We start from the raw sequence: 15,367 nt of genomic DNA on the forward strand, positions 1-15,367 counted from the left end.
TGAGTAGCCAGCAGTCCAGCAGTCGCGCGCGCGTATCGCTTCGGATCGGCACGTTTTGCGTAGCGCGGGAGTGTCATCGTCGTCGTCGTCGTCGTCGTCGTCGCCGCCGAGGGGGTGGGGGACAGATCTGTCTCGCGAATCCGCGTGGCCTTGGCGGTGCGCGTCGGGAAATACGCGCGCGATTAGAATAGGCAGAGACGTGAGAGCGGACGTGGAAATTCCAGAGAGAGGAGCAGCGATTTCCTCGGGGAGTCTGCGTCGGAGGCTTCTGACGTTTGCGACGAAGCCAAGAGAGCGAGAGAGTCGGAGATACCGTTGGCGGTGCCCCGTCTCCGATTCGACAGGAGTCACGGACGCGAGATAAGGATTCCGAGTGTGTCTCGCTCGATTATATTGCGGAGCGTTTCGACTCGAGCGCCGAAGGTCGTCGGCGTACACGCGTAATCCGACTGACAGGCTGCGGAGAGCACGCGCGGGTGTTTTCGACTGTCGCCGCGCGCATGCGCGCGGGCGTGCGGCCGTGCGTGCGTGCGTACGTAAGTGTGCACCGGATCGCTCGCAGAATCACAAGCGAGTCTCTCCTTCTCGTCGCTGAGGTCTCGGACGGACTCGGTTCCCGCGTCGTTCGAGGTGCCAAGAGAAAATCGAATCGGAAATCGAATTAAATGCACTTTCACGGAGCGCAAAAGAAAATATATGTATGTACGTGTGTGTGTGTGTTTCTCGAAAAAAATTGAAATGCACGCGTAGACATTCGCTCTACGCTCTGCGCATCCTAAATTAGATTTTACGAGACGCAACGAGATCGTCGAGACCGATCGTGAGAGAGAAGGAAGCCCGAGTTCCAGGGTGAAAACGGAACAATTTGGGAGCGATGAGCGGAGACGAAGATACGAGAGCTACGCCCGGAATGTGAAATATCGCGTGCCGTGCGATAAAGAGATCGCGGATTCGAGATCGGCGGAAAAACCGGCGCGGACTTTCGGCGGTTGTCTCTTTCGCGAGTGCGAAGGCCGCGCGTGAAATGCGCGTTACTTCGACAAGCGATTCGCGCTTTTTCGAGAGCGAGTTTAAACGGTATTGTCAAAAACCTGTCCAGTTACGACGCCATCGATTCGACGTCCCAAGGAGACGCCCGTGGTAATTAATTAGCCTGTTACATTATTACGACACTACGTGAGGCAATATTTCGCTTTCTTTTTAACGAGCTCTTTAATGTCCACCAATAGATACAGGTCGATTTTTGCGAGAAGTAGTTCGAACCGCGCAAGAGCCTCATTTGAATAATTACGTAAACATTGTTTTCTCGAATAAAGATTTATGAATAGAGACAAAAGTTTCGCAAAGTTTTAAGATTTTTTTTATATATCAAATTTAGAAGAAACAATCCATAACAATCATTTTTCCTCATTTTTTTCCAATTCTTTCTTTCCTTACATGTACATTGAAGATTGGGATAAAAGATATTGCACCGGTCTAGGAATGAAAGAAAAGTTTTTCTATAAAATAGGTTTCTATTGTATCAATAAATATTTATTTTTATTTTATCATTTGTAATTTCTTGAAAAAAAATTCTAATGTAAAGCGTAACTTAATTAATTAATTTATCCGGGCCAAAAACCCATTATAGTGAGAGAGGCTAGAGAGAATCTAATTTTTTAACTTTTATATATATTCCGCCAATAAACTCTCTTGAATAAAAATATTAAAATAAATTCTCGAGCTGAAATATCGGTTTTCATGAGATTACGTGTCTTTAAAGACTAAAATTATAAGATATCAAAGAATAAGATTTTCTTATCTATTTGCGTCTCTGAAGTTTTATTTTTGAAAAACACTTTATTATCCATCTTTTATCGCTCTATAATCATTGATGAGAAAAAGAAAGAGAAGCAAATAGATTTGAAGCGTTAACATTTTTTTTATCGTGACAAAAAGAGACAGAGAGAGAGAGAGAGAGAGACAGACTTCATTGCATTTGTACAATAAAAACTTTGTTATGCAGTATAATTTTATACATTTGCAAGTTATGCGTGTGCGAGTTGCGTGATAATCGTGTGTCGATGTAGACGAGAATTAATATTCTTGTCGACATCAAATTAATATCTATTTCTTGGAAGTTTCTAGCAATTTTCTAACGATCGCGCGCATTCGTATCTTGCTTTTGATCACATATTTATTCTTATAGATGCAAAAAACACATGTCAAAAATATTCTGCCAAAAAGAATATAGCGTAAACCAATTTACGCTCTATATAATTTACTCAAATTTTTTTCCTATTTTTTATTTATTTTGTATTTTAATCGATTAATTATTTTATTTTATATCAATGTTTTTTATATAAAGATTAAATGATTCAACATTTCCCAAAAAGGGATTTTTCTCAAAAAGATAACTTTTTTTTATTTTAATCAAGAGAAAGATTGAGATTTAATAATTATGATATTTTTCAATAGAATTCTTGAAGCGTGACTCGGAAAACAAAAGATGTCAGATTTTTTAAACAAAGTTTTGTTGATGAAATTTAGTATTTCGAATTAGAAGAAAAGAATTTATGATTCTAATATTTATTACCTTAGATGCTCATTTATTTAAATTACGTGATTTAAAGTTTGATATCGTCATTGTTTGTTTTTTTCTAAGCGTATTATATTTTATATAAACAGCTGTTTAACTCACAGGTGTAAGGGTTCAGTTTTATTGGAAAAATTGTCAATCAATTATCCAGCCACGGAGATCCGATGGCCTTCTAAACTTTGATCAAAGTTATCGTTATATTACCATGATGAATAGCGGAAGCTAAACGAATTGAGTTATCAACGAAAAGATACAAATTGTACTAAGTTATTTAAAAGCTGTTTATATATTTTTTCATTTCATATATTTTATAATAAAATAGCTGATATTATGTTTAATATTTTTTTTTTTTTCAAAAGTTCTGTGTTTCACAAAAGTAAAAGTTTTAAATTAATTTTATAATATAAACTATTATAACATAAAACTAATTATATAATAATACAGGTCTTAAAGTAATTTGAAAATTTGTAGTGTTGCATATTGTTGTAATGATTGAAATTAATAAGAGTTTTATTACGTATTTAATGAACATCGTTCATCCATATGGCAATCGACTGTTAAACGATGATAATACGAGCTTTATTGTCTCGGGAACATAGGTTATCGTGAAATTTTTAACGAATTCTATTTAAAATGCAATTGCACTTCATGCGTGATGTTGCAAGATTCCCCATGCACATTTCTTTCATCAATAATCATTGTTTTTAACTACCGCTTATATATAAGTTTCTTTTTAATCTGCTAAAAATTTATGCAAGAGTGTATATATCATGTTGTATATTTCTTTCGCATGGAACATACGATGTTAATGAACGAACGTTATCGAATGATAAAAAACTGTCAAATAATATAAAACATAGTCCCGGATATCATAACGGAAAGTTCATATTTACTAATAGCGTTAAGTAGTTGCTCGACAAACACTTTTGCGATGATCGCAGTGACATCAGAAATGGTCAGAAAAAAAAGAAAAAAACAGTATTTATCTACATATATATAATGCGAAATATATTATAATGCGAAAGAATAAAAACTGCTTCTACGAAAAGATACGATTAGACTTCATCTTTTGAAAAATCTCAAAAAATTTTTATTGCTATATGTTTATTATTAATTCTTGCCGAATAATATGATGTGATATCTACAACATCTAATTGTAAGCGTTAAGACATAAAAATCATATTGTGCATCGTATTGTTTCCTATAATAAAATATCATGAATGTTTTTCAGATGATAACATTTTTTGATTTTAGATGATATTATTTAAGCAATTTTAAAATAACCTAAATATTTTATTTCATTGATTAGAAATAATTTTTGTGAAAGATGAATAAAAAAAATTAGACGTAATAAAAGTATTATATAAATAAATATAATTTTTAACAAACTGCAATAAATATGACTTTATAATTAATAATACATTCGTAAAAAGAATGTTAATTAATTTAATGGAATTATTTTTATGCTATGATCTGTGGAATTGATTTTTTTCAGATTCACAAATTCGAAGGGATATTAATTAACCAGGAAACATGAAGGTCTCTAATCAAGACTGCGCAAAATTAGGAAAAACTCAGGCTACATCTAACAAGGCGAATCCTGGCCATGTCACGCTGATCCAAATCGAGAAGTGTCCAGAACGCGTCTCGATTCCGGACTGTTCATCCATAAGCTCTCTGGAGGAAGGTTACGGATCAGCCGAAGATATGTCGACCAGCCCGGACACATCAAGCGCGGACGTGAACAAGAGCTTCGATCTCGAGAATAACTTTCGCGAAAAATTGAACAATTTCGAAAATATAATCGAGAAAATCCAAAATTTACATTTCGGGTCCAACGAGAACAAAAACGATGACAACAAGAAGAACGTCAATGAAAACGTCGATAGAACGTGTCGCGTTAGCAAAGAGAACAATGTGAACAATGAGGAGTATTGGGATACCTGCAACTCGCGAGCGAGCTCTCACTCCGATAACGAAGACGAAAATAATAACGAGGACGACAACGTCACAGTCGACGACAATGAGTATTGCCTACCCCTCAACTTCCGTGACGAGGAACCACGTCTCTCTCTGGACGATCGAAATCCCAACAAGGACGACGATTCGGAAGCCGAGCAAGAGCGACGACAGAAGCATGACTCCGATCTGACTGCACGGGGACCGATCAAGCCCGATTTCCAGACCCTACGAGCTGGTCATCCCTATTCCATGGTGAGCTCTCTGTCACGTGTCAACGACAGCGTGGACGTAATAGCTCAGGTGGACTACGATAAGACCGCCGAACAGATTTTGAGGAACAAGGATTATAGCGAGAAACTGAATCCCTGTTTGGATAAACTATCGAATTATCGAAATAATCAATCGTCGATTGGAGAGATAATCAGTCTGACACTGGACTCTGGTTGGACTGGAGAGAATGGCGGCGATATCGTTCACAGCGGACATCCTAGCGATGACGTAAGTCTATTAAATTGTCATTGAGACTATGTAGTATTACGACGTACGATAATGTTCCTACAAGATTGTGTACTCGTAAGGTCATCGTCACGTCATGAGAGTTCAAATATTGAGGCGCATTTTTTCTTCCAGATAAAATTATATACAAGTCATCAAAAGCAAATAATTACTTATGTTTATATTTTTGAATTAATATGCGGAATATTTTGATAATCACTTGCGATTTAATATCACGTGAAAAACAAATTAAACTGATTAATCTGCACATTCGATTGTAATAAATTAATCATGTCACATATTATTTTTGACTCTATCAATTTGTTCTTTAGACAAACAAAAATTTCTAACTTGACTTGCAACGAAAAAAAAAAAACATATTAAAAATGATAAAGATTCTTGCTTTATGCAAATCAATCGTGCGATTATGTAATTATTTAATCGATCGATGAAGGAAAGCATAAATTACATACGACTAAAATTAAATTGTATCGGAATAAAACATAATACTCCGCAGAAAGATTTCCCAAGTACTTTTGCTTAGTTAAACGAGGATTTATCTTCAGACCGCGACACTTCCCCCCATAACCGTCAACGATCCGGGAGAGGAGTCCTTGATGGAGATCCTGTCGCGCGACGGCTTTCAAGCGGCGATACTCTCAGACGCCGGTAGCCACTCGATCCCTTCGCCGAGAAGCACGAAAACCTGGTCCGATTCCCCGGCGAGCAGCTACAACTACGTCGTCTCGAGGTCGAATAGTCGGGCATCGAGTCGCGCCCAGTCGCCCGGATCGGCCATCAACTTGGAGTCGCCGCAGATGCACATCAACGTCATCGGCAGCCCGCTCGGTTCACCGCAGGTAAGCCTGGCGCGATAATTCGCATAAATGCATGAAGAGCGACGCGCGCATAAACAGCAAAGGAATAAGTAAGGTCGCGGCGCATAATGAAGCTTTTCACGGGAAGGAGAGCGGCTGAATTCGGCGAGAATTTGATATTAAATAACGATCGCCGCGTCTCAAGTAACGATCTCGATCGAGCGGAATAAACTCGAATGGAATCTCTTTTATAGATTTTAAATTTATTCGTGATAGATTGATATCGAGCAAAGCGCGATTTATCTCTAGACTGACTAAAATCTGGCGCGATTTTTGTAGACAATTTTTGTAGACGATATTTTTATTATACATTCAACCGACTATATCTTTTGCGATGTTATCTGTACAATTTCTATTCCGTTCCTTATGTATTTGTGCTCATCTGATTAAGTATTTGAGTTTTTATGCATTTAATAATGACATTTTTTTCAGACGTATGTTTTTATGATTCTTCGTAACATTATTTCTTAAGTCAAAAGATTCTATTATTAGGTACTAAGTTTATTATGCGAGAAAGAAAAAGTGTAATAAACAATATTTAAATGTGGGAAGGAAGAAGTATAATAAACGAAATTTGAATATTTAAAATTGACTTCGTGACCGATGCGCGTTGTGTCGTTCCGTCTATAAAACACCTTTTATCACCTATTTCACGGAGTCTCGTAAAATAATTATCTGACAATTTGTACGAATTTATGTCGCGGACATTCATCATATTGCACCGTGATAGATAAGCGTGAAAGTGAATCCGATGGCAGGTGATTTCGATTAATCGGAATCGAAATTTTTTTCGTTTAGATTGCGTCATCAACTTATCGAGCTTTACCATCCTCCTCGTCCTCGTCGTCTAATCAATCCTACAGTGACGTATCCAGCCCGTTGAATTATCAGACACCCCTGAATCGCCAACTCCAGGAACAACTCGACGAGACGCTGTCCGGTTGGGGCACCTACGATTCCTCAGAAACCATCGTCAACAGCAGTGATACCATCGACAGCTCGTTACTGCGCGAGCTGCAATTCGTCGAGCAGGTTATAGAGGAGGTCAAGCAACGCAAGGAGCCGCTGAAGGAATTGCAGGTCGCCTCCAACGCCCCGTGTTTCTCGTCGAACTACAACGATCGATGCGTTCCCCCGATACGAGGAACATTGGAGAACAACCTGGAGTTCGAGTGTCCTGTGACGAGCGATGCGCGAAAGAGCGAGAAGCCCATCTGCTTGGATGTACTTAACAGCCAAGCCAACCCCATCGGCAACCTTATGTCGATTTACACGAACAGGCAAAACACTAGTGGAGGCACGCTTGTGAATTGCACAGTTAACGGCCAAGCGGCTACTGGTCTGGAGCAGAGATATTTCGAGACGAGCGTAAAGAACTCTCAGGTCGACGTGTCGACGTATACCTTGCACAATATCGCTTTAACTGATAACGAGAGGCCCGTGAAGATGCCCGAGACGAACGGAGTATCTCGGGAGAACTACGCGATGCCACGTGCCATATCCAACGGAGAGAAAAGATACAATCAGGCATCGTCGACATTTGTATCCAATGACTATCAGATACCGACGATGGTCTTCCCCTCATTTACATCCAGTCCGCAGAGGTAAGCTGAACAAAATAATTCTATTACAATGAAAAGCCTCTTTTTCTTTCTTCGGAGATGATCAAGATGTGCTCCAAAATGTGCTCCGTGTTCTTCTAAATGCATCTTCATTGCGTTTGTTCTTTTTAGTTGCACTGCTGCACTAGCGCAATAAGTTGGAAAGAGACAAAAATACTTTCTTTCACTCTAACTAATTGCACTAGTGCAATAGTGCAGCTAAAAAGAACAGGCCCATTGTGTATTATTATCCAGTGCTATGCAGTGCAAAAAATATTATATTCCATATTTGCGACAAGTTAAAATCAAAATTAGTAGCAGATAAATAAAATGCATCGCAATAAAACATACGATAACGAAAAAGTTTTTTTTACGATTAACTACTTAAATTCTCTGATAATATTTTTGAGGGCATTGAAAAATGTAGAGACTAATTCGTAAATAACAAGTAATAATCTCTGAATTTTTGTGTTACATAAATATATTTTCGATTAATTTTTCAATTTTAATTTGTACGAAAGCTATAATTTTTATATCACTGTTAAAATGTATAATTATCATGGCTTTCGCATGAATATGATATGATAACATGTGTGGTTAACGACCCGGTCTGTTGCGACAGAAACTCGAATCGAGGCATATTACCGTGGCCTTCGTTAAACTTGCCATCCGTAGAAGCGAGTGAGAGATTAAAGGAAGGATTGGATTCTAAGGAAGTGGAAAGGGCCATGAGTAATCTCTTGAAGAAATCCGTAGAGGAACTAGCGGCTGCGGATGAGGATGGCGATACGTAAGTGATTCGTTTCATTTTATATGTAAGTGTATGAACAAAGCGTATGTGTATAAAAAAATACATACGTCTTATATATGTATTTAAATACATATATCGATTGATACCATCGAACATATTATTTTTATGCAATTAATAAAAAAGAATAAACTCTGTCGTTTATGCAAAATTTAATTAATCAAGTTCAACATTTTTCTTTTACTTTTAATCTTATTTTTACTGACATGCAATGGATTTTTTATTTAAGTCGCATTTAAAATTTTTATTGTTGATAAGGAAAAAATTGGAATAATAATTTTTATTAGCTTAAATAAAAATCCATCACAAAAAGTCACTAAAAATTATATAGACATATCTGCTGCGTGCTTAATTAAAATACTTTCCATTAATTTACTTTTTAATTAAGAAAATTTGAGACGTTCTAAATAAAAAAATCTGTGGATCACATCGGTTTGTTTTCAAAATCGCTTCTTTATTTAATTACTAGTCTTTAACTCATCATTGACTTCATATCGTTATATGTGTATTATATAATAGGCCATTGATGTGCCTGGTGGGCAATCCGGAAGAATTGACGGAGAAGAAAGCTTATCTGGCACCGTTGGTCGAACGATTGGACAACATACCGGGCGCCTTATCGGCGATGAACAATCGCGGAGAGGACGCTTTATATTTGGCCGTTATGAATTGCCCGGAAATGCCGTATGTCAGTGGTTATCTGGCCGCCAAGATGCTGCAGAAGGGGATTGATATTAATCAAAGATTATGCCACATACATGTGAGTTTTCTCATACATATCTGATTCCTTATTATAGGCGCGACTCGTGATTCTTTTTGTAGTTTGTTATAGGACTCCACAAGATTCAAAACAAGACAATATTCGTAAAAATATTGATATTTGAAAATAATTTCCAAAAACTTGAATCCTGCTTTAGTCTTGAGTGAATCTTTATAATAAAAATTTCATTTTGTATTGTCTTGTCTTGATTTTATCAATTTTTACACTGAACAATTATTTAAAATATATATAACATAATATCTCCTTCTAAAGTGTAAAATAATTATTATATTATTTATGTGTGTGTGTATGTGTGTGTGTCATTCGTTTATTTCCCAAAACACAATATATATATACATACATATATATATATATTCGTTGTCTTTACGAAAAGTTGCATAGTTATGTAGCCGCGACTTATATGTACACAATCAGAAAACCACGTATATGCTGTATGCAAGGTTTTAAAATAGTTAAATAATTGTAAAAAATATATTACATTTCTTTCATTTATTGTATTAATTATTTTTAAATTTGTTAATATAAATTTATATTAATATTTATTTACTAAATAAAATTTTTTTAGTTCGTATATCATGTGATGTGTTGTTTTGCATATAATTTACAAATATACATTTTTTAACTTTTTTAAAAAACGAATTATCTTGATAAGACTTGATTGTTTTGATAACTAATTAAAAATCTTATCTTGATCTTATCTTAAATTTCGAGACAAGATAAAACAATATTAAGACTAAAATGTTTAGACTCAATATCTTGTACAGCTCTAATTTATTAATCGCACATATATACGATTCTTTTGGTTTTAATCGAGCGTTATTACATTAGGAATTTGTTTGTACATGAAAAACGATTTCTATTACGGAAACACTTCTTATCGCTGAAGTAATAATAGCACGATTATTTCTAAATATATTCTCAAATGACTAATTATTTACAATTAACTAGATAATTGCGACTGCAACTTGAAAAAAAGGAATGGACGTAATTAAATGAATGACGTAATTTTAAAGATAATTTTATGCAATTTTCCTGATACTATCATCGTGTTTTCATTTTAGGGTGACACGCTAATACATAATGTCGTGGCGCGAGGCGATTCTCACGGGGAGGTTCTGGCGGAATTATTATCGTTAAAAACGCCTGAAGGCAATTCTGTTTTTAATCTCTCTCACTGCAATTACGATGGTTAGTTATGCATAGTACAGGATTAAAAAAAGATTGAAATTGCCGATCTGAGATAAATGGGGTGAGAATACGTGTTTGCGTATCGTTCCAGGTAAAACCGCTCTTCACATAGCGGTCGAATCGCACGATCCTATCGGACGGGGTGTTAAGTCCTTGATCACGACGCGTCTGCTGCTGGAGAACGGCGCAGATCTCAAGGCCAAAGATAACAAATGCGGCGACACCGCTTTACATATGGCGGCCTCGTTGAGTTGCGATCCGGCGCTCGTAAAGGTAATCTTCGTCTGAGGAGGATTTCCCTCCGCAGAATTTCTGCGTCAGTTATTCGCGAAATCGTTGTTACGTATCGCACGTTGTTGCATTATTGCAATACATCGCTCATTGGAATTACGAAGAAACTGTCTTCAACTATCGATGTAAAGTCTTCCGCGATTTTCTTATCGCGAATTGTTTCGATGGAAGGAGATATTCAAATGTCTGAACAATCTTGAAACTTTGAAAATTGCGAGAGTTTCCCCCATTGATTTTCTGACAAGCGTAAATGAATTATCTTACAACTGATTTCAAACGAACTTTATTTTAACATGAATTATTTTGCAACTTAATTGTAGTTAAAGTGTGTTTAATCTTGACAAACTTAAAGTTACTAAAGGCGATTTTGCGAGCCCTCTGTAGTTAGATAGAAACAATGTACGATTTCTAAAGCATTCTATATGATTGCTCACTTATAATGTACTCAAATGAGATATTATTCATTCTCAATTTTTTTCATGTTTGACTAGAGGAAAACATCAATTAGAAATATATAAATAGAAAGAAAAAAAAGTAATCCTTTCATTCTCATTCTCATTTATCTAAACGCTCGTGATAGCTTCATGATATGAAGTCCATTAAGTCTGATAGTGGATTGTCATACTAAATAATTATAAAACAATATCGCGTTGTTGTTCAGGCGTTAATAAAAAATCAATTTGGTGACCATCTAACGCTTTTTCTTTCGCATTTAACGCACATACAATAATTGCTTCTTGCTTGAGAGAAAAATGTATCTATCAAAAGCATAATTTTTTTATTTCTCTCATACATAAAAGGCAATTATTGACAATAAATTCATACATTTAAAATTTACTTATACTAATAATTAACATAATTTTCTTAATTTATAAATAGTGCACTCAGAGATTGTAAAACCAATTACTGATTTTAAAAATCACAATAAAAAGGGATTTAGAAAGACATTTTAAATATTTTTTTTAAATAAAATAATATTTAAAAACAAAATCCCTTTTTTTAAAATACTTTCAAAAATAAAATTTTTCAAAAATAGATTCTAGAAACTAGAAAATATGAGACGGCATTTTTAATATGAATTATTTACTTAGAATTTGGTCACAAACTTGCGCCACATTTTCAATTCGGGGAGAGATTAAATTGTATCATGAGTGATACGCGATATATCCTTACATTTTTCGCGAATTACACTCAGATTTTTCTCATTTTCAACAGGTGTTATTATGCAAGGCCACTTTGAGGATCGTAAATGAGAGCAATTACATATGCAATACGCCGCTACACATGGCCGCAGCAGTTTCGAATGCCGTGCCTTTGGAGAAGCAGAAGGAAGTTTGCCGACTCCTGATACAAGCCGGTGGTCAGACTAATATACAGAATCGACAAGGAAAGACACCTCTAGCTCTCGTATCGTCAGAAAGGAAGGAGGCTATCAAGAAAATATTCTATAAAAAATTATGATTAATAGATACGGGAAATAGACTTCGACCGATCGCGGACTCTACACAAGACTGATCTCTATAAGTGTTCGAAGGAGCAAGCATTTAAACTCCACGAAGATTTTTCGTACCGTTTGGTACGACACGATCGCGAAAAAACTTTCAAGACTGTGACTCTCAAATTAAGAAAAAGAGTATCGATATGAGATGTATACACATTGTGATCACACGAAATTGTTATAGTCCAAGTATTCGAGTTGCGAATCTGATAAGGAGCAATTTATAATAGGTGATTATGATTTCATATTCGCGATGTTGATCTGTAATCGCGGGCGTATAACTTTAAGAACTAATGATCAATATTCTTCTCTAACGGTAGAAATAAGAGAAAAATATGTTGTGTATGTGTGTGTGTGTATATTTTCTCTTCTTTTTACACACTTTCTCTCTCTCTTCTTTTCTTCTCTTTTCTCTTTTTCGGCAATGTTTATTATTCACATTGGAACTAGAGTTTCAGTATACTAATATATTATTTTTAATATATAAAAAGAGACTATAAAAATAATAATTATAAACATAGACATTTTATGCTAGACGGGATATTCTAGTGTTGTGTTGTTTATGAACTTTGTACAGTTAAAATATGGTAAATAAGATTATCACTTTAAGTCGTTAAGTTTTAATTATGTAGACTGCAATCGTTGCACTTCGATAATGTTTAAGTCTTTCACAATTAATAGAGAAGCATTTTTAACGATTAAATGCTTTTTAATAACGTAAAATTTTAGTCAAATATCTTACTTATATCTAATCTGTGATTTTTTTTAAACATTGAATTTTTATAATTTATTTAAAAATGTACAAAAAGTATACTTGAGTTATTCAAAATTGTTATATTCGACTCAACAACGAAGATATTGCAATGTTTGCAAAACACATTCGCAATTCTAACATCCAGTACTGAGATAATGTCTTTCTTTTTAATTAACATGTATATATTTTCTATCAATATTGTAAAGTAAAAACATTTATGTGCACGTTATTTTACAATTTTCGTTAATTAAACACTCGCATGTGTATATAATGAATTGTATGATACAAACACATGTAAATGCACACGAAAAAGTGATTATACAATTTCCCTAACTGTTCATCAATTTGTCATATCTGCTAAGAAAAATATCAAGGTTGATTAAGAAATATTTCCTCTAGTTATCTCTCTTTCATATCGCATTATTCGTCATTCAGAAATACAGAGAATAGGAGCGCTAATTTCATAAAATCATCACATGAGTCAATCTCAAATATTATTACAACACAGAGAAGGAAAAAGGGACGAGAAATAATAGCTAAAACGCAAGCTTCGTAGACGTGTTTGTTTTATAAATCGAAAGGTTGATACTAACGTAAGTCACTACTATTACTCTTAGATAATAAGTGACGTGTAAGTACGGTGTGTTGCAAAAGCGTTGCGAAAACGTGCGTCAATTCTGACGAAACATGCGTGTGTGTATCGTGTTGCATTAATATATTCCTATATGTAAATCGCAAATACATTTTTACATACATGATAATCGCACCGTTTGGTATTTCCATCTCTCCCGCACTACCAACGAACGATTTGCAATAATTATTTGCATATCGAATCTAAAGATGATTAGTTTTATATCCAGTGAATCCTTGCTCGCTGGTTTAATACAATTGATAATTTTGACAATGCAAAATTTAACAAATATTTGTAGCTATTTCTTTTTACAACAAAAAGTTCTAGAATGCGATAGCTTTTTGTTTTTGGATTATTATTTACATATATGTATCATAGAAAATAAGAAATTTCCATATAAAATTTATGGAATATAAATAATAATGGAAATACGATATTATATTTATCATGTAAGTTAAATTACAAAAATTTAAAAAGTTTGTATATTATAAAAAAAAATTAAATAATCTAAGTATTTTTAGAACTGATAAATTTAAATTTAATTTTAGTAAATTTATTTAAACAACACGTACAAATCTTGATCTATTGAATTGATTGTTTAATAAAACAAATACTGTAATGATCTCAATCGCATTTTCGATAAAAAATAAATCCGAGAGCGAAAGAACTATTTCGTTTTTCTTACAACCTCATCCTTAAAATAAAATTTAATCTTTTTCTATATAATTTAATGCTTATTAAATAATTCTACTTAAGTATATATATATATATATATATATATATATATATACATATATATATATATATATATACACATATTAAATAATTCTAATTATTTATAATATAGATAAAATAAAAAATGAGATAAATTGTTTTATTTTTATTCAAAGTTTTATTAATTATTCGAAAAAAATAATTGCAACAACTTCTTACCACCGATTTTATAATCAATACTCAGAAAACATTTCCATATCGTGTCGTAAAAGTTATTAAAATTTCTCTACTTTTAATACTGTAGTAACAAATTAAAATACTTTTTCTAAATGAACCTCTAAAAGATTAGATTGTCGAATAAACAAAATATCTATTGTGTGTACATATATATCTTAGCGAGAAGATAAATTTTAAATAGCTTCAAAAATATACTTACATAAACTTAAGAGTGCACATCTTGCCCATAAAAATCGTTTAAATATTTTTATCAAAATTGAATACTTCTCTTAGAAAACAAATTAGAAAGAACAATTTATGAATTTTAATATCGAATAATCAACTCGCCGCCGCTTACTTAATGTAGATTAGCATAATTTATCAATTTCAATATTTCGAGGTAATAAATTATTAAATTTATATGGAGACGATGATTGCATAATCATATTTCAATCTTCCATCACAGACGGTTTCTCTTTCCTCGCATCTACATATTATGCACATATAATGATTCACTACGGGGAATTGTAGCTATCGTAAAATACGAGCTAACTAATTTGTAATTTAATTAATCGCCGTATTATTCCTCTTTCCGTGCACGATTATTTGCATTACCTAGTATATTAAAAATAAACGCTGTTTATAGGAAAATTTGGACAATGTAATATAATTTTCTATAAAATTACGATTTTTTAAATATATTATTTAAAGATGTATTTATTATTTGTTCTAAATATTAAAATTAGTTCTAAATAATTAAGAATTGTAAATTTTGCAACAAAATAATAATTTATAATTTTTATTCTTATCGGTTTTTCCCTTCGGTTCGTACTTGAAATAATAAAAGAATATATCACAAGAAATGCACGATTCGATAAAAGCCATTACCTCGATACAATTATGCATCGCTTATTATTGAAAGTTGATTAATCGTTATTCACTATGATTATAGCAAATTATTATTTTATGTAT

General features: G+C 33.8%; 1 protein-coding gene across 1 annotated transcript; it reads left to right on the plus strand.

The window, feature by feature from the left end:
• Positions 1-13,595, plus strand: LOC105254351. The gene is made up of 9 exons (XM_011262975.3): positions 1-1,140; positions 4,074-5,038; positions 5,602-5,895; positions 6,712-7,517; positions 8,137-8,304; positions 8,842-9,082; positions 10,165-10,291; positions 10,383-10,564; positions 11,798-13,595. Exons 2-9 carry the CDS (start codon positions 4,112-4,114, stop codon positions 12,041-12,043), a joined length of 2,991 nt encoding a protein of 996 aa, XP_011261277.1. The 5' UTR covers positions 1-1,140; positions 4,074-4,111; the 3' UTR covers positions 12,044-13,595.
• The last annotated feature ends 1,772 nt before the right edge of the window (positions 13,596-15,367 follow it).

The sequence above is a fragment of the Camponotus floridanus genome, unplaced genomic scaffold, assembly GCF_003227725.1.
Source record: "Camponotus floridanus strain SB8 unplaced genomic scaffold, Cflo_v7.5 scaffold24, whole genome shotgun sequence".
In the NCBI taxonomy this organism is placed as follows: domain Eukaryota; kingdom Metazoa; phylum Arthropoda; class Insecta; order Hymenoptera; family Formicidae; genus Camponotus; species Camponotus floridanus.

Coding starts and splice junctions, on each gene's coding strand:
- LOC105254351 (XM_011262975.3), top strand. CDS start 4,112: ATGAAGGTCTCTAATCAAGACTGCGCAAAATTAGGAAAAACTCAGGCT. Junction 5,039..5,601: donor GCGGACATCCTAGCGATGAC/GTAAGTCTATTA, acceptor ATTTATCTTCAG/ACCGCGACACTTCCCCCCAT. Junction 10,565..11,797: donor GCGATCCGGCGCTCGTAAAG/GTAATCTTCGTC, acceptor CATTTTCAACAG/GTGTTATTATGCAAGGCCAC.